Here is a 27,775-nt window from a genome sequence, read left to right as displayed (position 1 = left end):
TGGGGGCCTGCCAAGATACTTGTGGTTACACTGGTGTAAATCCAGAAGCTGAATCATATTCTCCTTTGCTCTAATATAAATTTAATGCAGAATTTCTTCCTCTGGCCTTCCTGAGGTGGCTCCTTGTAGCTCCAGCCTAGCACCGAGATGCTCCCATCCCTGCCTGGGCTGGTGACAGCTTTGCCTGCCTTCATCCAGGTGGAAATGACCCCATTTCAGGGGCCAAATTCAACCTGGCTTAAATAGGAGTAACTTGGTTGAAGTCAGGAGGTTTATGGATAGAGGGTAAGCGTAGCTTGGATAACATCAGCTCTTGCCAAGGGTCTGGATGCTGTGTAGGTGTCAGTGATTCATGGGGTGTCCCACTTAGAGATAGCTGTGTGTTTGTCTCTGAGATATATACATCTGCCTCCTTACAGCTACATGAGTGAGAGCAGCCAGACAGCACCAAACCTGGCAGCATACAAATTAGCCCCTTGGAAGTGCGGGATATAACGGAATAAGGATAAACAGAGGAGCTATAATTATTTACAGTAGTCCTGGCTCCAGTGGAGGATAACCATAAGGAGGGTTGGATTTTCCCACTGATAGCAAGGGACAGTGGATGGGCTGGACCTGTGCAGGGTGTCCTGATGATTTAAAATGGGGAGGGACAGGGAGGTGTCACCAGAACTTTGCTGAGCTAGGGAAAAAAAGCAGAGTTTTGGGGGCTGCAGGTGCCCTCAGGCCATGGCTTTATCCCCTCTGAAGCTTGTTTTCAGCAGCTGCCTCTAAATCACCAATCTGGTGCTGGCAGGGACAAACTAGTGTGTGTGCAGCCCCACACTCATGGCAGGTTTGGGGCTGGATCCACTCTCCAGGGAGCCCATGTCCCAACATGCAGCCAGGGTGCTGGCTCTGCTGCAGCAGCACAGCTTTGCAGTGGGGCTGCAGTTGGTTTTCTTCCTTTTCTCTGGATTTATGTGAAATTGAGAGCATAATCTGGATTTTGATCTTGGCAATGTGGCTCAGGGGAGGTGGGGACGGTCCCTGCTCGCCTCCCGCTTGGCTGAGTTCGGCTTTGTTCTGGATGGCTGGAGCCCCCACACCAGGATCAGCTTGAGGTTTACACTCACAATCCATCAGCTGGAATTAAAGCCCAAACCTCCCATATCAATCCTGTTACGCTCCCGAGCTGTGGCGAATGGTTTGGCCACCCCTCGCAATGTCAGGGGAATGTCACCGACATGGTGGCTGGCCAGAGGTGGCACAGGGGAGGTGGCATCTCTTCACATCATCTGTGGAGGGGAAACAGGAGGGAGGCCAGGATGGGCTTGAAATTAACTTCATAGTTTATTTACCAAGCACATTGTTTTCCTTTAAGTAGATGGCTTTTCCCATGAGAAATTCAGATCTTTTGCCCCCTGAGTTTTGTTGAGAACCTGGCCAGGGGAGAGCTGCTTACATGGGGCCATGAGGACAGCAGGATGGGGCCATTCCCTGCCCCTCAGCCCTGCTGGTGCCAAGATGCTTCACCATGGGAGGGCGTAGGACATCCCTCCAGACCACCATCCCCCAGCACGAACCCTGCCTGGAGCTGCTCACACTTCCAGTCACGTCCACTCTTGTTTCTCCAGGGCTGATCCCTGCCACTGCAATCAAATGGCCTTACACAGCCTCAGAGATAGGCACTTCTCTCGGGAGGAGGCACAAAGGGAGATGCACCCAGTTACTTCCTGAGGGAAATTTGCTGCCTCGCTGGGCAGCTCAGTGACCAGATCTGCTCCTGCCCTCCTGCAGATGCTGCAGCATCCTCCTCCTCCTCTTCCTCCTCCCCACCCTGAGCATCTCACAGCCATCTGCAAACAGCCTTCCCCAGCTGCTGGGCTCATGACAGGGGTATGGCAGCCTGCAGCCAGCACCTTCTCCTGGGTTTCTTTGCTCCTGGAGGGATGGTGAAGGTGATTTCCAGCAAAGCCGCTCACTTTCTCCTGCTTCCCTGCATAGCCCTGCACCTTGGCTCCAACCCAGTCCCCCTGCTCCAACCCTGTCCTTCTGCCCACAGCCACCCAGCTATCCTGCACCACCTCAGCCCATCCCTGCCAGAGGGGTTCTATCCCAGTGCCATACTGGCAGCAGGGCCTGGGAAGGGAGAGGAGGGCTGGGAAGGCGAGGGAGCACACTCCAGAACCAGCAGTGGGGAATTTGCCGTCTCTCCACCATAATTAAATATTGTTTGCATTGCTTATTGACAGAGCACTAAGCTGCACTCCATTTTAATTTGTTCTTTGATAGCTGCCTTTTGCTGCTAATTGATTTTCAAGGCTTTTTTTGTTTGTTTGTTTGGGTTTTTTGTCTGATTTAATACCTGCCGTGCTACCAGAGCGGGAGATGCCGAGTTTTGCCCTGGTGCACACGGGAGCCGTTGCCCACCAGCCAAACCCAGCAGGAGAGCCAGCACTGCCAGCTCCACAGGGGGATGTTTGGTGATGGGCTTTGGGCAGCAGCATTCCCGGTGTGTCCCTGGGGCTGGCACCCCTGAGTGACCCTGCTTCTTCCCCAGGATGATCCTGATGGAGAAGAGATCGAGAAGGAGAAGTCAAACTCCTTGAAGCTGGAGTTCACCGATGATGACAACTTCAAGACCAAGGTCAACTATTCCTATGCTGCTGTGCAGATCCCAACAGACATCTACAAAGGCTGTGAGTGCCTCTCCCCACCCGCTCCACTCCACTCTGTGCTGCCAGGCCAGGCTCAGCCTCCACCTCTCCTGCTCAGGGTGCCACAGCCCCTGGGACTATCCCCCCAAGGTGCCTGCCCCCAAAACAGGTTGGCTTCCAGCCAGGTGGGCACTGAGATGAGGCAGAGTCTCCATGTCAGGACAGAGGTGACCACATGTCCCTCCCTGGGGACCCTCAAAAGCTCAGCATGGGACAAAGAATAAATACAGGGGTTAGGAGTTGTTAGGAAGGGTTGGAGAGCAAAGGAGACGTGGTAATTATGGCAGAGGGTAAAGCTTGGCTGTGATCCTCCCCGTAGAAGAGCTCAGCACAGCTTGAGTAGGTTCAAAGCAGGCACCGGAGATGATCAGAGCAGCTCTGTGCAGAAGCAATTACAGCAGCAGCAGTTCCCAGCTTGTAGGAGAGAGCAAAATGGGGCTGAGCAGTGGGAGAGGGCAAAGCAGGAATGGTGCCTCACTGATTGTGAAAATGGAGAAAGAGCAGATGAACTCCTGCAGAAAGGCAGCGAAGGCCATGGCAGGACAGTGCCACGCCAATGGGTCTGGGCAGTATCAGCCCATGGCCATGCCCCTGGAGCTGCTGGAGGGCACAGGCTATGCCAGAAAGGGGGCCTGGGTTGGTGGACCAGCCTAGGAGCAGGCAGGTGGTGATGGATGGATGGATGGATGGATGGATGGATGGATGGATGGATGGATGGATGGATGGACGGACAGATGGGATAGGACATGCCACACCAGCTTTCAGTCCCCAACGGAGATTACAGAGTCAGTCCCTGAGTTTCCAGAGCTCTCTCCTACCTCCCCTGCTGTGGTGGCACATGATGACAGTTGGTCTCCATTTCCCTCTAGTGGCTGCTCTGCACCGAGCTGGGGACCACTCCCAGCCAGACATCATCCTCCAGCACCCATGGGCTGCATCCTGCTCCCATCCCACACCCCTTGTTTTGGTGGCACTTCTGGAGGGCTCTGGTAGCCACAGCAGTGATGGTGGCTGAGCTCTCGTTCCTGCCCCATGCGGTGCCTTCCCTGTCACGGGCTCGTTACCGGCAGGGCCGCGCTCAGAGCCGCGTCGGTGCGGCGATGCCACCACGGCAGCGGCAGTGGATTAGAAATTTGTAATTAGTTTTATTACTCAGCTAGCACAGGCCAGGCAGCTAAGGAAGCACATCATGCGAGTGGGGGTGGGCGTGCGGGATGGGCTGTGCGGGATGAAATATTCATTACTCCTCAGCCCTGCTCTCCAGGCAACACCGCGGCTGATGCCCTGCCACGGCCACATAAATCACCCTGCTCGGCTGTGGGACGAGAGCAAATCAGAGATGAACGTGCTCTGGGGACTCATGACTGCTTGAAGAGGGGTGCTGGAGAGGGGACAGGGTGGGGGGCATCCCAGGAGGAAAGGGGCCATAGCCACGGACACGGTGGTGTGTGGGCACAGAGGTCAGGCCATGCCCAGATATGCTGGGGTGCTCTGAAAAGCCAGGGTGCAGGGTAGGGTGCTCAGTGACTGCATTCCAGAGAGCAGGTTTGGGATGCGGGCACCATGTGCCCTTTCCTGTTGGGGACACCAGGCACAGAAGGGAGCGTATCCCTGGTGGGACCCAGTGGAGAGGCACTATCGCTGCCTGGCACGCTAATTAAACCGCCGCGGAGACGCCCTCCACCGTCACCCCTCGCTACACACCCAAATTACATCCTATATGTGTTTTATTTACTGTGCCATTTTTAATTAAATCTGCAATCGCTTGCTGGCGGGGCGGGGCTGGGCTCACCCTGATGGGGACAGGGACAAGACAGGGACAAGATGAGGACGAGGACAGTGGATGTCAGCAAGGGGGGCTGGCAGCTCTGGCCTCCATCAAGCCATCCCAGCCACAGGCACAGCCTCCCATCTGATGAGCACAAGCTCATGGCTCTGCACACCAGGAGAGCACAGGGGCTGTGTTTGTGTGCAGGAAGGGTATGGGGGCTGCACTCAGCCAAGCCTGGTGTGGCTGATGGGCTGCAAGGAGCTGGGGGGTGCAGGCACTGCTGGGGCAGTTGGAGGACATGTTGGTGGCTCACATGGTGCCCAGCCAGGGCTGGTGGCATTGCCCAGGCTACTCCCAGCAGCCTGCTCGTGTCCTCTTCTTCTGGGAAAAAACATGTCCTGTGACAGAGCTAAACAAGAGGTAATCCCAAGAGCCCAGGTAACAGTGCTCTGTCTGGGCACGGCCCTGAGAAAGGGCTGGGGAGATCCAGCTGGAGCAGATCATGGTCTGAAGGCACAGCTGCCTGAGGGAAAGAGAAGTCTTCAGCAGTGGTGTTGGGATGGAGGGATCAGGGATTCACCGTGGGTGAAACATGCCCATGTCCTGCCAGTACCTTGGGGCCCCTGAGCACAGGGGGGTCACACTGTCCCCAAGGCAGACCCCCAATGGCTGGCCAGCCTGGCCATGCTGGTCCCCCTGTGCTGTGGAAGTCCCCCTTGATTAATCACAGGCTGGGGCTGCTGGCAACTTATCTTTTGCTTTAATAGCTGAATAATTTAAAACTGCTGCTTGCCAGCATCTTAACTGCTTTTGTGTCAGGTGCGAGGGCCAGCAGGGATGCAGAGCAGGGTGCAGGAGACACAACCTCTTGGTTTCCCAGCTGGTGGATGTCTCCAGGGAGCACGGTATTTTGCTGGGCAGGGAGTAAGATGGCAAGCTGCCTGTACCCAGCAGTGGCTGTCCCTGCCCCAGAGCTGGGGGACAGGGATGGTGAGTACACAGGGAAGCCCTGGAGGGTGGCTTGGCTGTCTGGGGACAAGGGACATCAGGAGCCCTGTGGCAGTGAGGGGGCCAAGGGAAAAGGCCCTGTGGGCTCCTCCATGGGAAGAGCAAAGAGGACACACCACCTCTCCTTCCTTGCCAACATAATGGGGACACTGCCGTCCCCACTGCCCCCAGCCCACCCCTAACTGCCCCCACCCACCCCCCTGGCTCTGTCTCCCACAGCCACTGTTATCCTCAACGAGCTGAACTGGACGCAGGCACTGGAGGACGTCTTCATTGAGAACCGGAAGGAGGATCCCTCCCTGCTCTGGCAGGTGTTCGGCAGCGCCACCGGTGTCACCCGCTACTACCCAGGTGCATGGCAGGAGGTGGTGCTCAGCTGGGGGGGCTGGTGTGGGGCAGCCTGGGTGAGATGTGGCCAAGCATCTCCTGGCAGCAGCCCGCAGGGCTGCCTGGCACAAGTACTGTGCCAAAGCCCAACAGCGTGAGCCTGCCACTTCCTCAGACCTGGGCATCCCTCTACCCTGTCCCCTGCACCCCCTGTCCCACCCTGGGCCAGCCCCACCTTGCTCACCACCTGCCTTCCCCCCACAGCCACCCCGTGGAGAGCCCCCAATAAGATCGACCTCTACGATGTGCGCAGGCGGCCCTGGTAAGGGGGTGCTGGGTGGGGCAGGGGGTCCCTTGGCCAGCTCTTCCCAGCTGGGAGCAGCCCAACTCCCTCCCCTTTCCATTTCACACACAGTTGGCATTGGCAAACAGCCACAGGAACATAGGCAGTGACTTCTGAGCTGCAGCTCTCAGCTCCCGCTCCCCTCTTCCCAGGCAGAGTGGGACGGAGAGAGAAATCCTTGACTACAGATGTACTGTGGAGAGCCACCCCTTGCCCTGCTTTTCCCCACAGCCCCCCGGCTGCTGGTGCTTGGACCAGCTGCCATTCCCATCCAAACAGTTCAGTGATAGCTGCGAGCAGCCATGCAGCCACACGCCGGGTGAGGCGGGATTGAATTGCATCCCTTAGCCCAGGTAGAGGTGCCAGGTTGGAAGCACTCATTCCCACGCTGCCCGTGGGGAGCTGCAGCCCCATCCTGCCCATGGTTCCTGCCTGAAAGTGCAGGCATGGAGAGGGAAGCAGGAGCAGGTCTCCAGCATGTGCCCAGAGAGCCCTATATCCCAGGGGAACACCCCCTGCCCAAGCCAGGACCTGCCCCCTCTCCTTGTCAGAAAGTGAGCAGCCCTGCTGCTATGGTTAATTGTCTTTGATTCCTCCATATTAATTATTAACGATCTCCACAGGGGTGACCATGTGGGTTATTGGCAGAGGGGGGACAGGCAGGCCATTTCAGGGGGTTACTGGTGTGTAGGGAGGCTACCAAGCCTGGCTAGCCTGGTTACCTGCCCACTAGCCAGGCTGGCCATGCACTCGCCCACCTAACCATGGAGGAGCAACTGCAGCCTTTGTGCAGGGAGCAGCACACTCCCATGGACCCCCCTCTGGGGGGTCCTGCCACTCCCCTGCCCTCTCCTCTGTGGTGGATGGTGCTGTTCACCACCACCTCCTCCTGCAGAGCCAGGGATGTTTGTCTGAGCTGGGCAACTGGAGACAGATGTGCTGCCACAACCCATTGTGGGCAGCATCTTTGCTGGGCTCTGGGAGCAGGTCAGGCACCATGCCTCAGGCCAGCAGGAAGCCCGTGGGCAGTACCTGCCCATCCTGCACCCCAGCACGGAGCAGGGGGTGTTGGGGGAATGTGGCACCCGTGCCAGGAGGACCCCCACACGCCAGCATCCTGCATCCCACTTCCTGCCAGGGTAATTACTTGTAATTAGGGAACATCAGGACCTGGGATTAGCAATCAGAGCCTGCCCCTTCCCCAGTCCTCCCCAGTAATGGTGAGTAATTGATACTAAAAACACACTAATTAATTAGCATCAGGCCTGATCCTGATCAAGTCAATGATGAGGTTCTCTTGGACTTCAGCCATGGCAGGATCAGGCCCCACACAATAGGACCAGGAGGCTGAGCTTTGCCATTGCCAGGACAGGAGCTCAGCGTGGTGCCAGCTGTGTCCCACACAGGATGGTACGGCAGGACTGTGAGCAGGACTGGGTGCTTCAAGGGGTGAAGAGGGTTCCCTAATTGTTTTTTAGGTGAGGGATTTAAGTAGTAGTATTTTTTCTCCTCAAAGCTAAAAATAACATAATCAGCCTGGCCTTTGAAGTTACCAGGGGGGTAAATAGCATCTTAATATGGATGTGTGTGTCAGCATAATCAGCGTGCAGAAAAGGGCCTGGGATGATGGAAGAGTTTAGCATTTAGAGCTCATCAGGCGGGCATGGTACAGAGCGGCGGGTCGCTGCCAGGCTGCTGTGCCCTGCCACGTCCTCACCTCCTCCCGCCTGCCAGCCCCAGGTCGCTGCAGCTCTGGGTGTGCAGGTGCTCTCAGCACAGCTCTCTGGCTGCCTGTGCCCTGGCAGAGCTTTGTGCCTGGGCTGCACCCAGCAGAGTTGAGGTCCCTCCCAAAATGAGTTGGCCTCACTGACCCCGCTCTGTGCCCTGCAGGTACATCCAAGGCGCCTCCTCCCCAAAGGACATGGTCATCATCGTGGATGTGTGAGTACATGGGTGGGGGCCGTGGCTGGGCTGAGCCAGCCTAGGATGGTGGCACAGATTCCTGGGGTGCCACCATCCCACCAGTGGCCCCAGGGAAGCTGTGTGGGACAGAGCTGGAGGGGAGCCCCCTGTTCCCTTACTGCCAAGCCCCCAGCACCCCTCTCTCCCACCAGGAGCGGCAGTGTGAGTGGCCTCACCCTCAAGCTGATGAAGACCTCAGTCTATGAGATGCTGGACACCCTCTCAGATGATGACTACGTCAACGTGGCCTCAGTGAGTGCCATGGGGCAGGCATTGGGGCTGTGCCCCATAGGCAGCTCCCAGCTACCCACCATGGAGCCCAGACCCACCTGGCGAGGGGCTCTGCAGAGAGAGAAATGCCTTTTTTTTGTTTGTTTTCCCTTAACCACCCACCTGCACGTAAGCAAGGAAACGGCTGCTCAGAGCTTGGAGAATGAAAGCTGCCCCATCACGGGGCGTTTGGCAGAGATGCTCCTGGGGCGATCCCAACCAGCCACATCCAGTCTGTCACCAGCCAGTGACATCACACCCCCCGTGGCGATGTCACGAGCCCATGACCTGGCAGAGCACCGTGGCTGTGCCACCACATCTGTGTGTCACTGGGCGCCCAGCCCAGCCCTGCCTGTCTGGCCAGCGCGCCAGCGCTAATTAACGTGTCTGGCCCAGCTCCGTTAGCTGGATCACTGCTCCCCTAATAAATGGCCCCTATTGCCAGCAAATGAAGCCATAAGTGAGAGGCAGCACCTGCTGCTGGCACAGCACAGCACGTCTGCTTGTGTGAGCCCCAGGGGTCCTGCAGAAGCAAGAGTGCAGCACCTGCTGGCAGCGCTCACGCCGGGTGCTTGGGGCTGGGTTTGGCCAAGCCCTGGTCTCAGCATCACCAGGACATGGAACACAGGGTGCTCCAGCTGTGTCCCACCCATAGGAGCTAAATGTGGTGGGTGGTTTATGCCTGGCAGGGGCTACCTTTGGGTCTCCAGCTCCTTTCTGCAACCCGCTCCCCTCCCTTTCACTTCCCAGTTCAACGAGAAGGCGAAGCCAGTGTCATGCTTCAAGCACCTGGTGCAGGCCAACATCCGGAACAAGAAGGTGTTCAAGGAGGACGTGCAGGGGATGGTGGCCAAGGGCACAACAGACTACAAGGCTGGCTTTGAGTACGCCTTTGACCAGCTGCAGAATGTGAGCTGGGGCCAGGCTGTGGGCTGGGGGGGGAGGTGCAGAGTGCACCCATGGGTGCTGGGTGTGATGGGAGAAGCTCCAGCACCCAGCTGCAACCCCACATCTGGGGCTTTGTTGTGTAGGGGCTTCTTGTTCTCCTTTGCAATGCCAGGTGGAACATCCCACCATCAGCATGCTGTACCCAAGGTTTTGGTGGAGTTGTGGCCCTTCTGGGTGATTAAAAGTGAGCAGGGCTGGGTGGAGGCAGCTGGATCTGGCCAGACACCGTGCCAGAGGCAAAATAAAGATGGATGGTGCTAGTAGGTGTCGAGCAGCAATAGCCACATCATCATTTCCAAGCAGATGGTGTCCCTCCTGCCCGTTCACCCCAGAAACAGGCTGCAAAAGGAGATGAGTCAGGGCCAGCCCTCCTGGCCACATCCAGCCCCCACTCCAGGTCCTGCCTCAGGTGCCATCTCTTTTCCCTGCAGTCCAACATCACACGTGCCAACTGCAACAAGATGATCATGATGTTCACGGATGGTGGTGAAGACCGGGTGCAGGATGTCTTTGAGAAGTACAACTGGCCCAATAAGACGGTGAGGGGCTATGGGGACATGTGCTGGGGCCACTTGCTGGGTAGGGAGACAACTGCTGCAGCTCCATCACCACCTTCCACCTCCTTTGCCGTGACCAATGTCACCATCTTCCCTCACTGGCAACCTGTGCCAAGATACTGCCCTGCTAATGGGGCAGGTGATGTGCCAGTGCCATGGGCTGCCAGGGGGGATGAGGCTGATGGCCCCCCCAGCACCCCAACCCCGGGAGGTTGCTGTCAGCTGGGAGCACCCAGATGTGGAAGACTGGGGTGTCAGCTGGACAGTCCTCACTGCTCTGCCACAGGTCCGGGTCTTCACCTTCTCTGTTGGGCAGCACAACTACGACGTGACCCCGCTGCAGTGGATGGCCTGTGCCAACAAAGGTGAGCAGGGCAGGCTGCTGGGCTCACTCCGTGCCCAGGGGCTGGCACCGCCGCTCTGGCACATGCTGCTGCAGGCACGGTGCTGGCTGCAGCCCTGGGGGGCTGGACACCAGGAATGCCAGACTGCCAGAGAAGCAGCCAGCTGGACAGGCAGCCAGCTCTGCAACTGCCTTTCTCTGGCTTTTCCAAGGTTACTACTTCGAAATCCCCTCCATCGGCGCCATCCGCATCAACACGCAGGTACGGCGGGCAGGGTCAGGCAGGGGGCAGGCAGGGGGCAGGCAGGCAGAGCCACCCAGAGCCACCCGCCTGGCAGCTGCAGGCAGAGCTGCCCTCCTGGGGTGTCCTGCCTGGAGACACACTCATGCAGCCCCAGCCCTGCTGCAGGGAGCCCAAAGGCTGGCAGCAAGTGTGGCAGGGAGCTGGGGAGCCTGGCGAGCCCTCAGCCAGGCCCTCCTGCTATTGAGATAAGTAATTCATCTTCTGCAGCTCCCCATGGACCTGCTGCCTTTTGAGTGACTAATTATGAAACATCAGGCGTTAATCAGCACAGAGCAGAGCCAAGCGTGGGCAGGGAGTGAGCGCAGGCAGGGCCAGCCTCAGCAGAGCCAAGTGTGTCCTCCTCAAACCCTGTCCCCCTGCCCCTTTTATGCCCCTTTTCTTTGCTGGATGCACACAGGGTGGGGTGTGGGGCAGGTGGTGGGGATCCTTGAGCTGGGCAGCCCCTCAGGGCACAGCTGGCACTGTGGTACATGCGTGGGGACAGCAATGTCACAGAGTTGGAGGAGAGAGACATCCAGCTCCTGCGTCACACTTTCCCTGCACCCCTGCAGGAGTACCTGGATGTGCTGGGCAGACCCATGGTCCTGGCAGGGAACCGAGCCAAGCAGGTTCAGTGGACCAATGTCTACCAGGATGCCCTGGTAAGGATCCCCAGCCCTGATGGGGGTGGGGACACTGACCCCAGGGTCCCACAGAGCACATGCTCCCATCTCCCTTGCCAGGGGGGTAATCCCCCTTTGATGCCCACCCCCAGTCCTAGCGAGGGGCTCTGGGACACCCTTCTGTGCTTGTGCAGGGGCTGGGCCTGGTGGTGACGGGCACGCTACCGGTGTTCAACCTGACAGAGGACAGCAGTGACAGGAAGGTAGGAGGCTGTTACTGCCACCACCCTGGCTGCACTGGGACCCCTGGGTGTGGGGTCATGGTGGGCTGGGGAGGGTGCACCACAGCTGGGTGCATGGCTGCAGGGGGCTACACTGGCACCCCTGGCATGCTTTCTGTTCTGCACCCACTTTATGGGAAGAAACCAAGGGTGACTGCTGTCCCCTGGACCCAAAATGAGCTTGGCTAACTCTCTGGGTTTAGTGGGGACAGCTGGCAGCTGCAGGTCCCACGGAGGGCTGCTGGGGCTGGCACACCCCACCTTGTGCCCCTGTTATGTCCGGGTCTGACCCACGTGTCCCCAGAGGGGAGAAGAAATCCATCCTCCTGTTTCCCTGTGCCCGTGCTGGCAGTGGCAGGTGACAGCCCTACTCCAACCTTCCCCCCCTGTGCTTCCTTCCAGAACCAGCTCATCCTGGGTGTGATGGGGATTGACGTGGCTCTCAACGACATCAAGAGGCTGACGCCGCGATACAACGTGCGTGGGGGCCCTTCCCCTCCCTCCCTGCCCTGTGCTGCCTGAGTTCCCCAAGGGAGCCCCAGACTACCCCCGCCAGCACCCCTAGCACCTCCAGCAGCACTGGCAGCAGCAGGGTGCAGAAGCCATGATTGCAGGAAGGGATGAGGGCAGGAAGGGATCAGAGCTGGGGGATGCTCTGGGATCCAGAGCAGAGACAAAACCCTTGCAGGGTCAGTGGGGAATAAACCTTATTTCCCTGGGGAAAGGGTCAGCAAGGAAAATCTAGAGCTGAGGTGAGAGATACTCTTGGTCCGAGAACAGAAAGAGATGGATGGAAAAGGCTGAGCCTAGGGAGTGGTAAGGGGCAAGCTCTGCCTGCAGAGGTGAGGGTGATCATACCAGCAGGGCACAGCACGCTGCAGACCAACTGGCTGGCCTCATCCCTCTTCTTGTTCTCCACAGCTGGGGGCAAATGGTTACGTCTTTGCCATCGACCTGAACGGCTACGTCCTGCTGCATCCCAACCTGCAGCCCCAGGTGAGGAGGGGCCCATGGGGTGGCAGCAGCCAGGATTAGCCAGGCTCTGTGGGACATGCAGCTTCCCAGGGTTGTTGGGAGTTGGCTGTGGGAATTGTGATGAGTTTGTCTGGACTCAGCAGTGGCTGCAGGAGCCCTGAGCCCTTCCCCAGCTCTCCCTTTCTGCCTGCAGATCATCAATTTCCGTGAGCCGGTGACGCTGGACTTCCTGGATGCTGAGCTGGAGGATGAGAACAAGGAGGAGGTGGGCAGACCTCTGGGCAGTTCTTAGGGTACAGACTGAACCCCCACCCCTATCTTCAGTTGCAAAGGGCACTCAGCCTCTCCAGCCTGCCCTGGGGAGCACCTCATCCTAAGGGTCCCAGCACAGCTCCTGTGGGGCCACGGCAGGGACAGGAGCTGGGTCACTGTCCCCTGGGTGCCAGCCCAGCTCTGCCTGCCTTGCACTCCCCAGCCTGTCCCTGAGCCCCCTGGGCTGCTTGCCTCTGCACCCCAGAGAGCTGGGGTGGGTGCCTGTGAGCACCTGGCTGGGCTCTGTGGCCCTCAGTCACCTTCTCCATGTCCCCCAGATCCGGAGAAGCATGATTGATGGGAATGATGGGCAGAGGTTCATCAAGACCCTCATCAAGTCCCTGGATGAGGTAAGACTGCAGGGGAAGGGGGTCATGGCACAAACCACTGCCATGCGGAGCACCCATCCCTGGTGGCGAGAAGTGAGGAGTCACACCCAGCACCAGGCTTGGAGCTGGGGTCCCCTGCCACCAGGCTGGCAGGGTCACAGCACCACAGAGGCCTGACCGGCTCCCCCTGACCCGCAGCAATACATCGACGAGGTGTTCAGGACCTACACATGGGCGCCCATCAAAAGCACAAACTACAGGTGAGTGGTGCTGCCAGCACCCCCCTTCACCCAGACCCCCACCAGCACAGGGCTGTGGTCTCATGCCTGCAGCTCAGGAGGTCCCCGAGGCCACCAGGAACACATCCCAGGGGGCTGTGGGGTTGCAAACACGCCGGTCAGATCATTGCTACAGCCAGTGATGCTCTAAAGGGCACTCCCAAAAGTGCTGCCTGCCAGTCTCTGCCTGCTCTGGGGTGGGTGACAGTGACATGTGCCCACCCACATGCTGAGGGTGGAGGGGACTGCATTTATTGCCCAATTTGGACCAGCAGGTGTGTAAAAACTACAGTTTCATCATGTCTGTGGTGTCCAACTCGTGCTGCCTTCGTCCCATGAGGAGCTTCATGGTCCCCTTGCCATGTCCTCCTCCTCACCACCCAGCTCAAGAGGGGCCAGCAGGGGTCACAGCTATCTTTTAGAGCTTCCAGATGTCCCACACACAACTCTAGTCCTGTTCCTCACAGTGGCACTTCTCTTGAGCCAAGCAGCACTGTTAAGGAGGGGACAATGACACAGTGTGGCACAGCTGTGGCTGGAGCTGCGGGCTGATCTGTAGGACAGAAGGTGCTCTCATGGCTCTGCCCCACAGCATGGATCTTCCCCAGCGTTCCCTGAGACACCATGAAGGGTACCACCAGCACTGAACAGAAAAAAGTCACCACCTTCCTGTTGCCACCTGTGGCTTGGGGTGTTACTGCCTCTGCTGGGCACCCCAGCAAGCACAGTTTGAGCTGCCAGGTGTAGATGGGACTGGCTGGAGGGGCAGGTCCAGGTCCTTGTGCCTCAGGTGCACGTGACATCCCATGAGAGTCAAAGGCAGTCTCCACTTCCTGCTGCTCCCTTATCCCTGCCAGCACATGGCACAAACACTGTCACCAAAGGCCATCAATTGCTGCAGCTGGCACCCAGGACCCCAGTTCCCTCCAGCAGCATGTTGCACAGGTTTGGCAGCCCTGGCACCATCTCCTGCTACCTCCTTTCCCACCCCCATCCTGCGCTGGTTGTGCCAAACCCCCAGCTGGTGGATCCCTTTCCTTCCTGGCTCACCAGTATCTGGTGCCTGTGTAATTATTGTCTTTGGTCTCTCCTCACTGGGAAGGTTTTGTTCCTTCTTTCACGTGCTGTATCTTCCTCCCTTCCATGTGCTTCTCCCTTGATTCCTAGGCAGGTGTGTCCTTCCCGTCTCAGCCCTGGCTGGACAGGCGTGACACCTCCTGTCCTCAGGTGTGCCCCCAGGATGGCCCTGAGTGCCACCAGGATGATCCTAGGTGCACTGGGGATGGTCTTGATGCTTTTGGGATGAACCTGGATGCCACCAGAATGGCCCTGGGTGCTCCAAGGCTGGCCCTGCATGCCCCAGGATGATCATAGGTGCTCTGAGGATGGCCCTGAGTGCTCTGGGGATGAGCCTGGGTACCACCAGGGTGGCCCTGGATGCTCTAAAGGTGGTCTTGGATGCCCTAAGATGACTCTAGGTCCCCCAAGGATGGTTCTGGTTGCTCCAAGGATGGCCCTAGGTGCTTTGCGGATGACTCTGGGTACCACCAGGATGGCCCTGGGTGCTTCAAGGATAGTCCTGGCTGCCACCAGGATGACTCTGGGTGATCTGGGAATGACTCCCATTGTCCCCCTGAACAGCCCTGGCTGCAGTCCCTAGAGAGAAGGACACAGTAGTCTGTGCAGGACGCCTGTGGAGCTGCTGCCTGCCATCAGCTGGGGCTGGGTGCTGCTGGGGGGGGGGTGCCAGGCAGGGTCTGGGGGCCAGCCAAGGGCTCTGGGTGGGTGTAACACCTTACACTGCCTGTCTGCTCTCCTCCTCCGCAGCCTGGGGCTGGTTCTGCCTCCCTACAGCACCTACTACATCCAGGCCAACCTCAGCGACCAGATCCTGCAAGTGAAGTGTAAGTAGCCCCGGGCTTTCCCCCCGCCTGCTCGCCCTCCCGCTGCCCCCACGCCAGCCCGAGACTGTCGGGGGGAGAAACACGAAGCAAAAACTTGTGAAAAGAGCTAGGGATCACTATGAGAAGCCAAAATAGAAACAACAAAACAACACCCCAGGAAAATGAAAAATAAGAGAGGCGTGAGAAGCACAGAGGGAAAAGGAGCTGCCTGCCTGGGGTGCCCCGGGGTGCCAGGGTTTGGTCCTTATGCTTTGCACCCCAAAACCCAAGCCCCAGGCTGTAGGCAGGGGACAAGGGATAAAGCTGTAGCAGCCAGTTAATTTGTGAGCCTGGGAAAGTTTGCATGGATCTCTTTACTTTCCTTTGGTTTGTTACGGTTCTTTGGTTTCAGTTTAAGCCATTTATGGTTCTTTTTATTAGTTCGGTTTCGGTTGGTTTCAATTTTTGTTTGGAATTAATCTGTGTACGTGTGTGTAGCCTGGCCCCCCTTTCTCTCTCTTTCTCTCTCCCCCAAGCCCCAACCCCCCCCCCCAGCCTTTTTCCCACCTCAGGCCCACAGTGCTCCTGGGGACCCTCTCCCCTGTGGGAGAACTGGACCCTTTCCCTCTCCCATCCAGTTGCCCCTATTTCTACCCTTCAGCCACCGCCATGGCTGGACCCCAGCCCCACTCTAGATCCAGCCCCTGCTGCCCCCTCACTCCATCAGCAGGAGCCCCACATCCTGTGGGGATGAGGCCAGGCAGTCCCTGTCCCCGGGAGGGGGGACCCCCCATCCTCCCCAGCTCTGCCCCCTGTCCTGTGCATGCCCCCTAACTCAGAGAGGACATTTTGATATCAAGACTGTTGCACTGTTTGCTACTGACTCTCATTTTCCTTTGGAGTATTGAATATATATATATATATATTTCTCTAGTTATATCTTTGCATTTTTATTTAATTCTTATTTCACCGTGGCCTTTTCCTTTCGTTACTGGGTTTTTTCTTTCTTTTTCTTTCTTCATGTCGTTTTTTGCAAGAGGTTTCCTTTTGGTATGATTATGATACACAATATTTTTATTCAAACAACAATTGAATAAAATATTGTTTGTGCCCCCCTTCCCCCTTTCCACCCAACCCCCTTTTTTTTTGTTTGTTGTTTTTTTGTTTGTTGTTTTTCTTGCTTTCTCTCTATGGTGGATTCACACAGTACCAAACATCAAAATGAAGGGCAAGTATTTTCAGTCTCAGACCACTCACCTTCACCACCCCGTCCCCTGCCCCGTGTCCAGTCCCCCCCAGTCCCCCTGCTTGCCCATCTCCCTGCCCGTTTGCCACGCCGAACCTGCAAACCGCCACCGACTCGCCCTTCCTTCCTCCTCCTCCTCTCCTCCAGTTCTCCCTTTATTTGAAAGCAACATGTCTTGTTCTGTCCATGAGAGCTTTGTCACGACAATCCCCCACTCCCTCCCTGCGCATCACTCCCAAACCCGGTTCAATACCGTTCAAGAGCCGATCTCGTATGAAACTGCTGGTTTTGTTCCACGAGGTTTTTCGTAGCTAGTTTGATACCCTGCTCTTCCTCCTCTCCCACTACCACCCTCTTCTTCCTCCTCTCTCCCTGCTCGCCCTCCTCCAGCTCTTCTCCTCCTGTCCTGGCTCCTCTGCTTCCTCCCTCCCCAAGACAACTCAACCTGAAAGGGATAGGGCTGTGCAGGGAGCGGGGGGCACGGGGTGGGCACCCAAAGGTGGCAGGGACGGAGGGCAGATGGGGGACCCAGTCCTCTGCTGCCATCTCCCTCTGGGACAGGCATCACTGGGGAAGACCCCCAAGCAGGAACTCTCAGCAGAGAGGGGGATGGGACCACCCCGGGGTGATGCCACCCCTCTGCATGGGGGACAGGCAGCCTGGGGACAGGGGATGGCCGAGCCCCGGGGTGCTGCCTGCCACCACAGCTGCTGGGTGGCTGTCCCCGCTGCCCTGGGGCCCAGCATGGCATTAAGACCTTGGCAGCCACAGTGTCCCAGTGCCATCCGTGCCCCCCGGGGGACAAGTGTGAGCCCAAAGTCCCACCGCAGCAGGTGGGGAGATGCCAGAGCTGGTGCCCATCTGCAGTGGTGTGGGATGTAGCTGGTGCAACTCGGGGCAAGATTTGGCCCATGTCCCCATGATGCCCGGTCAGTGGCCATGCAGGAGAGGCCCTGTGGGCCTGGACCCACAACCCCCACACAGCCTCACAGTATGCACTGCCCTGGGGAGCTGCCATGCTCCCTCCCACACAGCAGCATCTGTTCCCCGGCATGGGCAGGGGGAAGGCTGTAGGGGGCACGGCAGCACAAGGGGACACACGGGGGGACAGGGCCAGCGGGCAGGACAGCAGGGAGGTGGAATTGTCACCCTCAGCCCTGTTCTATCAGCTTTGAGTTGCCTCCTCCCGGCGTCCCTGCGATGGCAATGCTGATGGACCAAGTACGAGTGTTTTGTACTCCTCTCCTCTTCCTCCTCTTCCTCTCATCGGCTTGCTCCCAGCCCCTGCCTACAGCCCTGAGAGAGCAACAGTCCAACCTCTGGCTGTGCCGTGCAATGCTCCGGGGCCAAGGCGAGGGGTGCCGGTGCCCACCATGGGAGCTGGCAGCCCCGGGATGTCCCGTAGCACCCCCCACCACCACCACCACGCACCCCGTAATCCAGCTCACACCTCATGAGCTGAACTCCGCATCCGCCGCCCCTCTGCCAGTAAGGGTCCCTGAGGGGCACCCCAAACCCTGCTGGGCTGCGACCCCCCCCCTTAAAGCAGAGCCTGGCGCCGGGCTGGCGAGCAAGCCAGGAGCCCCGTCCCCGCTGGGTCCCACCGCCCCGGGGAGGGAGGGGACGGCGGCAGAGTCCGGCAGCGCATTGCACGGCACTTTGCTGGCGGGGGGGCCTCTGGTTGGACTGTCCTCGGCAAGGTTCCCCGTTTGGCCATGTCGATGCCTGAAAACTCCTTTTTTTTTGGTTGTTGTTGGTTTCCTTTTTTTTCCCTCCCGACAACTAAGTGTTCCGGTGATCCTCCTCTGGCCAGGAGCACAGCATGCGGTTCCCTCGCCCGCCGCCTCCCCCCGAGAGAGAGACGCCTCCCACTCCCTCCCAAACATGCATATATATACATGTGCGCGCATATATATATGTGTGTGTGTGTGTGTCTCTGTGTCCCCCGTACGCACCAGCGGCCGCGCGTACGCACCCGCCTCCCGCCACCGAGCAAATTCGAGCCGAGATGGGCAAACCTCTCCCAATTTGGCTGTAACTTTCCTTCCCGTGCGGTGCCAGCGACAGCAGAACGGCCTTTTCCTTCCTCTCTTGTTACAAAGAGCAGCAAATGCCTTTATTTTTTCTTCTTGTTGTTGTTCCCTCCCCTCTCTCTCTGTCCGTCTCTCTCCCTCCTGGCCCCCCGGCGTCCCCGTCCCCCCCTCCCCGCCGGATAACCTTCCCTTTCTGTTGCAGATTTTGAATACCTGCTGCCCAACAGCTTTGAGTCGGAGGGACATGTGTTCATTGCTCCCAGGTAGCCTTTGCGTGTGCGCTTGCCGAGGTGTGCATCCGCCCCGGCCCCACTGCCCGACCCCCCCATCCCTGCCTCATCGTGCCTTGTCCCCCTCTCCCCCAGTCCCCGTCCCTTGTCGCTGTGTGTGTCGTCTGCCCGCTCGGCCAAGGGGAGGGGGGGGGGCTGCTGCCGGGAACCCGGCCCCGCTCCCGCCACCCGGTTGCATCCAGCACGGTATATATGCACCCGGTGCGGCCCGACCTCTGCGCGTGCATATATAGGTATAGTTTCTGAAAATCCCCCCCGAGCCGGGGGCCGGCGGGGGCATCATACAGTCGCGCTGGTCGCGGGAGGGGTTGGGGAGGAGGAAGGGTGCGTTTGGGGTCAAATTCGGGATGCCCAGGGGAGGCTGCAGGCTGCTAACAGGGACATGAGGACAGCTTAGTGACCGACCCCCTGACAGACATGTCCCCTCCCCTGGGACATGCCAACCAGTCTTGCCACCTAGCAGGGACAAAGGGCTGTCCCTTGGCAGGGTGTTTCTGGGGTTCCACAGCTCTATTGGCACCTGCCCTTCTCACCCCTGCAGTGCAACCTCTGACCAGCCCTAATTAGCAGTACCAGCTAATCACACATGTATTTATCTATTGTCATAGCAACTAAACACCCTGTTAGTAGGTGCTTTATCATTACAGCTCTGGGGTGTGCCAGGCTGAGGTGACAAGAAGAAATTATTTGGTGTGAGGGTGTTGAGACACTGGAACAGGTTGCTCAGGAAAGTTGTGGAAGCCCCATCCCTGGAAATGTTCAAAGCCAGATTGGATGGGACTCTGATCTAATGGGAAGTGTCCCTCTTGATGCAGGGGGTTTGATCAAGATGGTCTTTAAGGTCCCTTCCAACCCAAACCATTGCATGATTCTCTGATATGATTCTATGACAGCACAGCCACCTGCGTCACCTGCAGTACCCCCTCCTCTCCCTACCTACAGCAGATGTCACTTATACTAATTCTGGGTAAACCAGCCCAAAATGTGCAGTTATTGTGCAGCCCCAGCTCGTGGGGAAGGCCTTGATCCCCAGGCAAGGCACAGGGCAGCAGGGGTGAGCTCCAGGAAATGAGGGAGCCAAAGCAGAGGATTAGTGAGAAACAGAAAAACCCTTTTATTAAAAAATAGGCCTGTAACTACACTAAGGGAATAAATACAGAGGTGAAGCCTGAGCTCGTGGCCCAAGGAGTGGGTCTGCCCCCCACTGCAGTGCTGGGGTCAGTGCCCAACGTGAGGCCCCATGGCTAGCAGAGAGAAAAGTAGGCTTTGAAGATGGGGGCCAGCCCTTTGGTGTCCCCCGAAGCTGCCCTCCCTGCTGTGGGTGCCAGCCAAGGGAGGCCGCTTGCCGGGGGTGCCGGGCACCCAGGGCGACTGTATGATCGGCCACCGGTGCCGCCGTGCCCACGGGCCACTGGACATTTTCAGAAACCATATATCCCCCATCCCCTGTGGGTGTGTGAGTACCTGTATCTGTGCGTGTCGGGGTAGATATTTAGGTGGCTGCTCCCCCTGAGCAGGGGCTGGGGGGCAGGGACAGGCTGGCCGGGGTACCCCAGCTTTTTGGGCTGCCCCATGGGCATGCTCCCTGCCACCCTCTGCTCTGGAATTTGTCCTTTTAATGAGATTGTGAGCAGAGTCAGGAGCTCAGTGGAGGGGACAGGAGCCGGGGGGAGCCCTGAGCCCCCGGCACTGCCTGCAGCCACGCCGCTGAGGCTGGGGGACTCTTGGCACCCCAGGGTGGCACTGACCATGCCATCTGGTTAGAGCCTCGTGGTGACCGGTGGAGTTACAGCTGTCCCTGGCATCAGCAGGGCTGGAGCTCTGCACTCAGGTTGGTCCCAGACCAGACGGGGGACCTGGCACCCCCAAGGTGCCTGTCCCAGGAGGGACTTGGGGCCAGTGATGGCTGTGGCAAGTGCCTGACTCTGCCGGGTGGGCCTCACCCAGCACCCACCTCTACGCCAAGGGTACAGATGCAGCTGCCGAGTGCCAGCCTGGGGGGCTCCCAAGGCAAACCCCCCCACCCGAGGTGCCACAGAGGCAGGGCCGAGTGAGCGCAGTGACGCCCACCTGGCCCCAGAGGTAAGTACAGTGGCACAGGCACCTAGGCCCACTGGTAGCCCCACCAGTATGGGAAGAGCTGGACTCAGGGTTGTACCACTCTGGGCAAACTGGGATCCATCAAACCTGGCCCTGGCAGAGGTGGTGGCACCTCAGTGCCCACGGCAGTGACATACACGGTGGCCGGTGTGATGGCTGAGCTGGTGGCATTGCTGGCAGCAGAGGGCTGAGTCTGCAGAGATGCCCACAGTCAGCTGCCCCGACAGGGTGACACTGGTGGGACCAGTGGCACATCACCACCTTCGTGTCCCCTGGCAAGCCCAGATGCTGGCAGCATAGCTGGTATCTGCCCCACTGTCCCCCGGGAAGAACTGACCTTGCCTTTTCCATCCTCGCGAACGTCAAACCTTGTCCCCCAAACCCCAGAGAGTATTGCAAAGACCTCGACTTGTCGGATAACAACACCGAGTTCCTGGAAAACTTTATTGCCCTCATGGAAAAGGTGACCCCAGATTCCAAGCAATGTGAGTAGCCAGGGATGGATGGTGGGGGACACTGACAGGGTGGGGGGTTCAGGGGACAGGGTCATGGAGGGAGATGGGGCAGGGAGTGAACCCCATCAGGGTTGGGGTTCCTGAAGCCACTGTAGAGTGGGTGCTGGTGCTGGGATAGGCTGGGAGGGCATGGGTGGACCCCACAGTGCTGTCCCTCACCTCCTCCTCTCCATCTTCCTCCCCAGGTGACAACTTCCTCCTGCACAACCTGATCCTGGACACAGGCATCACGCAGCAGCTGGTGGAGCGGGTCTGGAAGGACCAGGACCTCAACACGTAGGTGGGGGCAAGGTGGCCTGGGTCAGGCGGCACTGGCTGGGGACAGAGGTGGGGAGGGGGTCCGGGTGCTGAGATGGGCTATGGGGATGGGACAGGGGCACAGAAATACCCTGCTGATGTCCAGTGTGCCTGTCCCCTCTCTTTGCAGGTACAGCCTTCTGGCTGTCTTCGCAGCCACTGATGGGGGCATCACCCGTGTCTTCCCCAACAAGTGAGTGTCTAGGGGGTACACACGTGCCAGGTGTGACACAGCTGCTCCCACTGGGCCATCTCCAGTGGGACCGGAGCTGAATGACGACCATGGCTGTGAATGCTCTCCCCAGGGCTGCAGATGACTGGGAGGAGGAACCAGAGCCCTTCAACGCGAGCTTCTACCGGAGGAGCCTGGACAACAAGGGCTACATCTTCAAGCCGCCCTACCGAGACGGTGGGTGCCAGCTGGGGGCAGTGGGGGTTGGCACAGGTTATCAGCTGGCCCCATGTGCCCCTGATGTCACCCCTGCCCTCTGCAGCCAGCTACCGGGGGCTGGACCTGGAGAACAACACCATTGGGATCCTGGTGAGCACTGCCGTGGAGCTCAGCATCGGGGGCAAGACGCTGAAGCCAGCAGGTAGGCAGGGAGCTGGGTGACCCTCCACCCAGATGGGGGGTCCCCATATTGTCCCCCCAAGCTGGAGCTGACCCTGTCTTCCCACTGCCCCAGTGGTGGGGGTGAAACTGGACCTGGAGGCCTGGGCTGAGAAGTTCAAAGTGCTGGCAAGCAACCGGACAGATCGTGACCAGCTGGGCGCCCGCCGGGTACGTCCCCCTTGGTGCTGGCATGGCATGGAGATGGGGACAGGGACAGAGAGAGAGCTGTGCTCACTCTGGATGTGACTGTGGAGTACTGTTGGGACACGGTGCCCATGGCCCCACTGTACCTCCACCCTGCTTGAGACACCCATCCCCTGGGGACACCACCCTGTATGTCCCCTCCTGGCTGGGAGGACAGCTCTGGCAGGGGAGGCTGGTCCTGCTGATCTGTCCCTCTGTTCCTGTATTGGTTGACAGTGTGACCCCTCAACCAGCTGTGAGATGGACTGCGAGGCCAACAACAAGGTGGGTGGTGGGTAGGCATGAGGGCAGCAGAGGACGGTGGGCAGGGGGTGGCTGGTAGGACTCCCTGTCCCTTGCCCCCCCTGCCTGTGCTGCCTGGGCAAGTGTGCCCACCCCATCCCCTTGCCACTCATGGGGCCCTGTCAGCCACCGGACTCCCTTGCAGGGACAGTGTCCTGGGGGTTGCCCCCTGGATCATGGATCCTCCCCAAGGGGGCTGTTAACCCCCCAGGGTGAGTGGTGGTTCCCACTCCCTGCACCCAGAGCAGGAGCTCCCATCACCAAGATGCTCCTGAGCAGTCCCCAGGCTTGGGGACGCCATGCTGGCCCCCCTGCCTGGCCCCCCACCCTGCCTGGCCTGCCTTGCCCAGGGCGTGGCCATGGGGTGGGTGACACTGCCTTCCTTCCCCAGGACCTCATCTGCGTCCTCATCGATGATGGGGGCTTCCTGGTGCTCTCCAACCAGGAGGACCACTGGTACCAGGTGAGTGGTGCCCACGTGGCAGCTCTCCTGGGCATGGGATGCCAGCAGGGAGCTGAGACTCTGAGCTCCTGTCACCTGTGGTGTGACACAGCCCCAACTCGAGTTCCTGCTGGAGGAGACCCACGGCAAGGTGTCGTTTGGGTGCAGACTCCATGTCCCCATCCCAGGTGGGCAAGTTCTTCAGCGAGGTGGACGCCAACCTGATGTCTGCCCTCTACAACAACTCCTTCTACACACGCAAGGAGTCCTATGACTTCCAGTCCGTCTGTGCCCCTGAGGCCCAGAGCAACACGGGCGCTGCACCCCGCGGCGTCTTTGTGGTGAGCAACCATGGGGATGTTGGCTTCCAGGTGGTCTGGGAGCCCAGGAACCCACGGGGGTGTCCCCAGCGTCACACATGGGGACCCACTGGCTCACTGCCCTCCTCTTTGCCCACAGCCCACCGTGGCTGATCTCCTGAGCCTTGCCTGGTGGACCTCAGCTGCAGCCTGGTGAGACCTGCTGCATCCCCTCCCTGGAGATCATTTACATTGAGGAGTGACACCAGCATGGCCCCAGGGCTGGGACAGCTGACATGGCCATGCTCTTCTTCCCCAGGTCTCTCTTCCAGCAGTTCCTGTACGGCCTCACCTACAGCAGCTGGTTCCAGACGGGTGAGTCCCAGGGGATCCCTGGGCTGGGGGCAGGCAGGGGACATGGTGGGGTGCATGGGGGGGTTGGTGGCCCCTGGCCCACGGCACTGTGCCAACACAGAGGAGGTGGCAGGGGATGGCATGGAGACCAGGGAGACGAGCTGCATCATGAAGCAGACACAGTACTACTTCAGCACCGTCAACGCCACCTACAACGCCATCATCGATTGTGGCAACTGCTCCAGGTGGGTCTATCCCCATCATCCCACCACCTGAGCAGGGTTGGGGACACCCCTTTGCCAGGACCCCATGCAGCCTCCTGCATGGGAGATGTCTGCAGCAGTTGGGGCAGCTGCAGTGACCAGATGGGGAAGGCAGTGTCACCCTGGGCTGTGGGGTGTCAGTCACGTCCCCGGGTCTCCTCCAGGTGGGACTGAACCCTGGAAGCACATTGGTACCAGTTCCCTGGGCAGCCCCTCAGCATGGGGTTGGGGATAGGGATGGGGACAGGAGCAGGCATGGGGATGGCAATGGAGATGAAGACGGTTAAAGGGACGAAGCTGGCAGTGGCAAGGGGACAGGGATGGGGATGGAGATGAGGATGGAAATACCCCACCAGCTCAGCCTCCCCAGACCTGCCAGCAGGGCTGGCACCAGGGGCCAAGGGGGGATTGGGGCACAGGGTGACCGGGGTCACCACTGCTGTCATGCCCCCAGGCTCTTCCATGCTCAGAGGCTGGCCAACACCAACCTGCTCTTCGTGGTGGCTGACAAGCCCCTCTGCAGCCAGTGTGAGTCTGTTAAACTGCTGCAGGCAGAGGTAAGAGGTATCCTTTGGTGGCCCGGCTGTGTCTGGGAGCTGCGGGGGTGGAGGGAGCTGGCCTGTGGCTGAAGGGGCTGGGGGTGGCTGTGGGGAGACCCACGGGCCCCTGCTGCCCTGTCCCTGGTGGTTTCCTTGACCTATGAAGCCCCCCCGAGGGACCCCAACCAGTGTGATCTGGTGGACAGGCCCCGCTACCGGAAAGGCCCCCACATCTGCTTCGACTACAATGCAACAGTACGTGGGGTGCAGGGGGGCACAGGGGGAGTGGACCCCCAGGGTGTCCCTGTGCAGCCAAGCCAGGGGATTCCCCGGGGGAGGGCTTGGAGCAGCGGATGCCCCTGGGGAGGGGAGCAGAGCCACGGGGGGTACCCAGGGAGGAACTGAGGGTGGGGTGCCCCTCCCATGGGGGAACAGAGCTATGGGGTGACCCTGGGAGAGAAGTGCCATGGGGTGTGCCCCTGGGGGACATCAGAGCCATGGGAGGACGTGGGACTTCATGGGAGCCTTGGGGTGACCCCGGAAAGATCAGAGCCATGCGGGGTCCCTAGGAGAACAATGCTGTGGGGTGCCATCCTGGGAAGATGAGACATGGGGGTCCCTAGAGGAGCAGCACCATGCTGAGGGCAGTGCCAGGTGGGTCTGGGGGGGAACAGCACCATGGGATGTCCCTGGGGGGCAGGACTATGGGTATCCCGAGTGGACCAGCACTGTGAGGTGTCCCTGAGGGCAGTGCCATGGGGGTCTCGGGTGCCCCTGACAGGGTGGTGAGTGCCCCTGGGGTGAGAAGGCACCGCAGGAGGTGCCCCACAGCCCCTCTGCCTTTGCCCCCACCAGGAAGATACCTCAGACTGTGGCCGAGGGGCTTCCTTGGCCCCCTCCCTGGGGGTCCTGCTCTCCCTGCAGCTGCTGCTCCTCTACTCCAGCTCCAGCCGGCACCCGCTGCCCCCGGCCGCCTGCCTTTAGCGCCCCCCCGGCCGCCCCCGCCAGCTCTCTTTTCTTTCAAGCTCCATCACCATCCCCCTCCCCGGCCCGGTGGAGCGGGAGCGACGTCCCCTCCATCCCGGGGGCCGCCCCGCGCTCCCCACCGGCCGCAGCCAAAGAAGAGTCAGGGTGCGGGCAGGGGCTCCCCGGCAAGGCAGGGGCTCCCCGGCAGGGCGGGGGCCGGGCCGGTCCCCCGGGGTCGTGCCCTCCCGGCCACTCGGACTCGGAAAGCGGCGTTGGTGCCGCCTCCCGCGACATCCCCCCCCCCCCCCTGCCCCGCATCCATCGCGCCTATTTTTTTAGCCTGAAGATTTTAATCCAGATCTTTCTACATCAAGTCTCCAACATTTTTTCGCCTGGAGATCGGCGGTGTTTGTTGTCAGCAATGAGGACAGATGGAAAAAAACAAAACAAAACAGAACAAAACAAAGAAAAAGAAGGAAAAAAAAAAAAACGGAGGGGAAGGGGGAAAAAAAAAAAAAAAGAAAAAAAAAAAAAAAGAAAGAAAGAAAAGAAGAAGGACTTGACTTGACTGTGCGGGTCAGTATTATTTGTTCCAGCAGGTACCAGCCCCCCCGGGCATGCGGGGTGGACGTGGCTCCAGCATCCCCGGGGGGTCGGGGTGGGTGCAGGCAGGGGTGAGGTGGGGGCAGCCAGGGCAGGATGGAGCCCCCCAGCTCTGCTCCGGGCTCAGCCACTCTCCCGTGTTCTCGGGCACAGACATCGGGGTGAAAAGGAGGGGGGAGGGGGAAGAAAAAAAAGAAAAGAAATGAAAGAGAAGGAGGAAAAAAAAAAAAAAAGAAGTGTATTTTGTTTCTTTTCCGTTCTGCAGATCACTGTGAAATCCTGCCCGCCCCAGCCCTGCCTGCCCCGCCCAGCCCTGCCAAAGACACCGTGCTGGCCAGAGGGACATGTGGCCTGTCCCCAGACAGGCGGTGACATGTGTCCCACGCGTCCCCGAGCAGGAGGTGCCACATGTCCCCAGAAGGGACGTGCCCAGGCCGTCCCTCGGGGCTCCGGGGCTGCTGGCAGCGGCGTGGGGAGCTGGTGGGGGGCACCCAGAGCGGGGGGGCAGGATGCAATGGGGTGCCCCGAGGTTTTAGAGCTCACACCAGGGCACTGGGGTGGAGGGGGGGGGTGTGTGTGTGTGTGCCCCTCAGCTGAAACTCGGTGCCGAGGAGGGGGACAGAGTGGCCCCAGCACCCCACTGCACCCTGACAGCCGAGCTGGGAGAGGTGCCACGGGGCCGGGGGGGCCCTCCAGGTGGGTGCAGGTGCCCAGCCGTGACACCCTGGGGGGCCAGGCCCATCTCTCCGTGCACCCCGCTGCTCCCGGCAGTGCCGGGGGGTCCCTGCCTGGGCAGGCAGCCCCGGGGACCCTCACCCCCCTGGGACAGCCTGCTCAGAGCCACCCCGTCCTCCAGGGCCTGGGGAGCCCCCTCGGCACGGCCACCCCGGGGGGAGCTGGGGAGGGCGCCAGGCGCTAATTAATGCTGGGGTTAATTAATGGTCATTCTGCTTGTAGCTTTTTCAGTGTGTGTTTGGTTACTGTCTCTGGGAACCGTGTTTGAACAGATGGCTCTGTGTTACCGGGAGTGTGTGTACTTCTGTAGTCTAGTTAGGTGCTCTGCCAGAAACCCACCACTATACATATCTATAAATATATACATATATAGTCTATTTTAAGTTAAAAACCAATGAGACAAAGGGGCTGCACGACCCTGGGCCCCCCCTGTCTTGCTGGGGTCGTGTCCTGCCCTTTTCCCCTCCCCAGTCCCCCCCGGAAAGCTTCTCTCTGCTCATTCAAAGGCATTGGGGTTTTAATTTTATTTATTTATTTATTTATTTATTTATTCATTTATTTATGTTTCTTTGGGTTTAAATTTTTTTTTTGTACAGAAGAGTTGGAAAACTTAAAAAAAAAATACAAAAACAAAACAAACAAAACAAAAAACCAACAAAAAAGACAATTTGTAAGATATCGTGCGTGTGACTCCTTGTAAAATATTTTCAAATGGTTTATTACAGAGACTCGGTTATTAAATAATGTTCATATTTTCACTTCACAGGCGGTGGGTGCGTCATTCCCGGGGGCGTGGGCAGCG

At 59.1% G+C, this 27,775-nt stretch overlaps 1 protein-coding gene across 6 annotated transcripts in view; it reads left to right on the top strand.

The window, feature by feature from the left end:
• CACNA2D2 (calcium voltage-gated channel auxiliary subunit alpha2delta 2) overlaps positions 1-27,736 on the top strand; it is a 201,495-nt gene extending 173,759 nt beyond the window's left edge. For 2 of the 6 annotated variants that reach the window (XM_051627526.1, XM_051627528.1), the window contains exons 6-39: positions 2,543-2,681; positions 5,698-5,829; positions 6,070-6,127; positions 8,039-8,089; positions 8,263-8,362; positions 9,131-9,289; positions 9,760-9,867; positions 10,172-10,250; positions 10,441-10,490; positions 11,084-11,173; positions 11,329-11,397; positions 11,818-11,892; positions 12,337-12,411; positions 12,584-12,655; positions 12,981-13,052; positions 13,230-13,291; positions 15,137-15,213; positions 16,400-16,420; positions 18,674-18,734; positions 21,249-21,346; positions 21,562-21,652; positions 21,804-21,866; positions 21,979-22,082; positions 22,168-22,266; positions 22,360-22,454; positions 22,707-22,754; positions 23,164-23,235; positions 23,403-23,555; positions 23,674-23,726; positions 23,833-23,888; positions 23,989-24,112; positions 24,585-24,694; positions 24,836-24,924; positions 26,504-27,736. In XM_051627526.1, coding sequence (XP_051483486.1) covers positions 2,543-2,681; positions 5,698-5,829; positions 6,070-6,127; positions 8,039-8,089; positions 8,263-8,362; positions 9,131-9,289; positions 9,760-9,867; positions 10,172-10,250; positions 10,441-10,490; positions 11,084-11,173; positions 11,329-11,397; positions 11,818-11,892; positions 12,337-12,411; positions 12,584-12,655; positions 12,981-13,052; positions 13,230-13,291; positions 15,137-15,213; positions 16,400-16,420; positions 18,674-18,734; positions 21,249-21,346; positions 21,562-21,652; positions 21,804-21,866; positions 21,979-22,082; positions 22,168-22,266; positions 22,360-22,454; positions 22,707-22,754; positions 23,164-23,235; positions 23,403-23,555; positions 23,674-23,726; positions 23,833-23,888; positions 23,989-24,112; positions 24,585-24,694; positions 24,836-24,924; positions 26,504-27,157 — 3,459 coding nt within the window. In that variant the 3' untranslated portion in view covers positions 27,158-27,736. Of the gene's footprint in view, positions 1-2,542; positions 2,682-5,697; positions 5,830-6,069; positions 6,128-8,038; positions 8,090-8,262; positions 8,363-9,130; positions 9,290-9,759; positions 9,868-10,171; positions 10,251-10,440; positions 10,491-11,083; positions 11,174-11,328; positions 11,398-11,817; positions 11,893-12,336; positions 12,412-12,583; positions 12,656-12,980; positions 13,053-13,229; positions 13,292-15,136; positions 15,214-16,399; positions 16,421-18,673; positions 18,735-21,248; positions 21,347-21,561; positions 21,653-21,803; positions 21,867-21,978; positions 22,083-22,167; positions 22,267-22,359; positions 22,455-22,706; positions 22,755-23,163; positions 23,236-23,402; positions 23,556-23,673; positions 23,727-23,832; positions 23,889-23,988; positions 24,113-24,584; positions 24,695-24,835; positions 24,925-25,524 lie in introns of those variants that run through there. The other 4 variants (XM_051627529.1, XM_051627527.1, XM_051627530.1 and 1 more) reach the window with 4 other exon arrangements.
• Positions 27,737-27,775: the final 39 nt, after the last annotated feature.

This window comes from Apus apus, chromosome 9 (genome assembly GCF_020740795.1).
Source record: "Apus apus isolate bApuApu2 chromosome 9, bApuApu2.pri.cur, whole genome shotgun sequence".
Classification (NCBI taxonomy): Eukaryota; Metazoa; Chordata; class Aves; order Apodiformes; family Apodidae; genus Apus; species Apus apus.
This window is presented reverse-complemented; position numbering and strand designations above follow the sequence as displayed.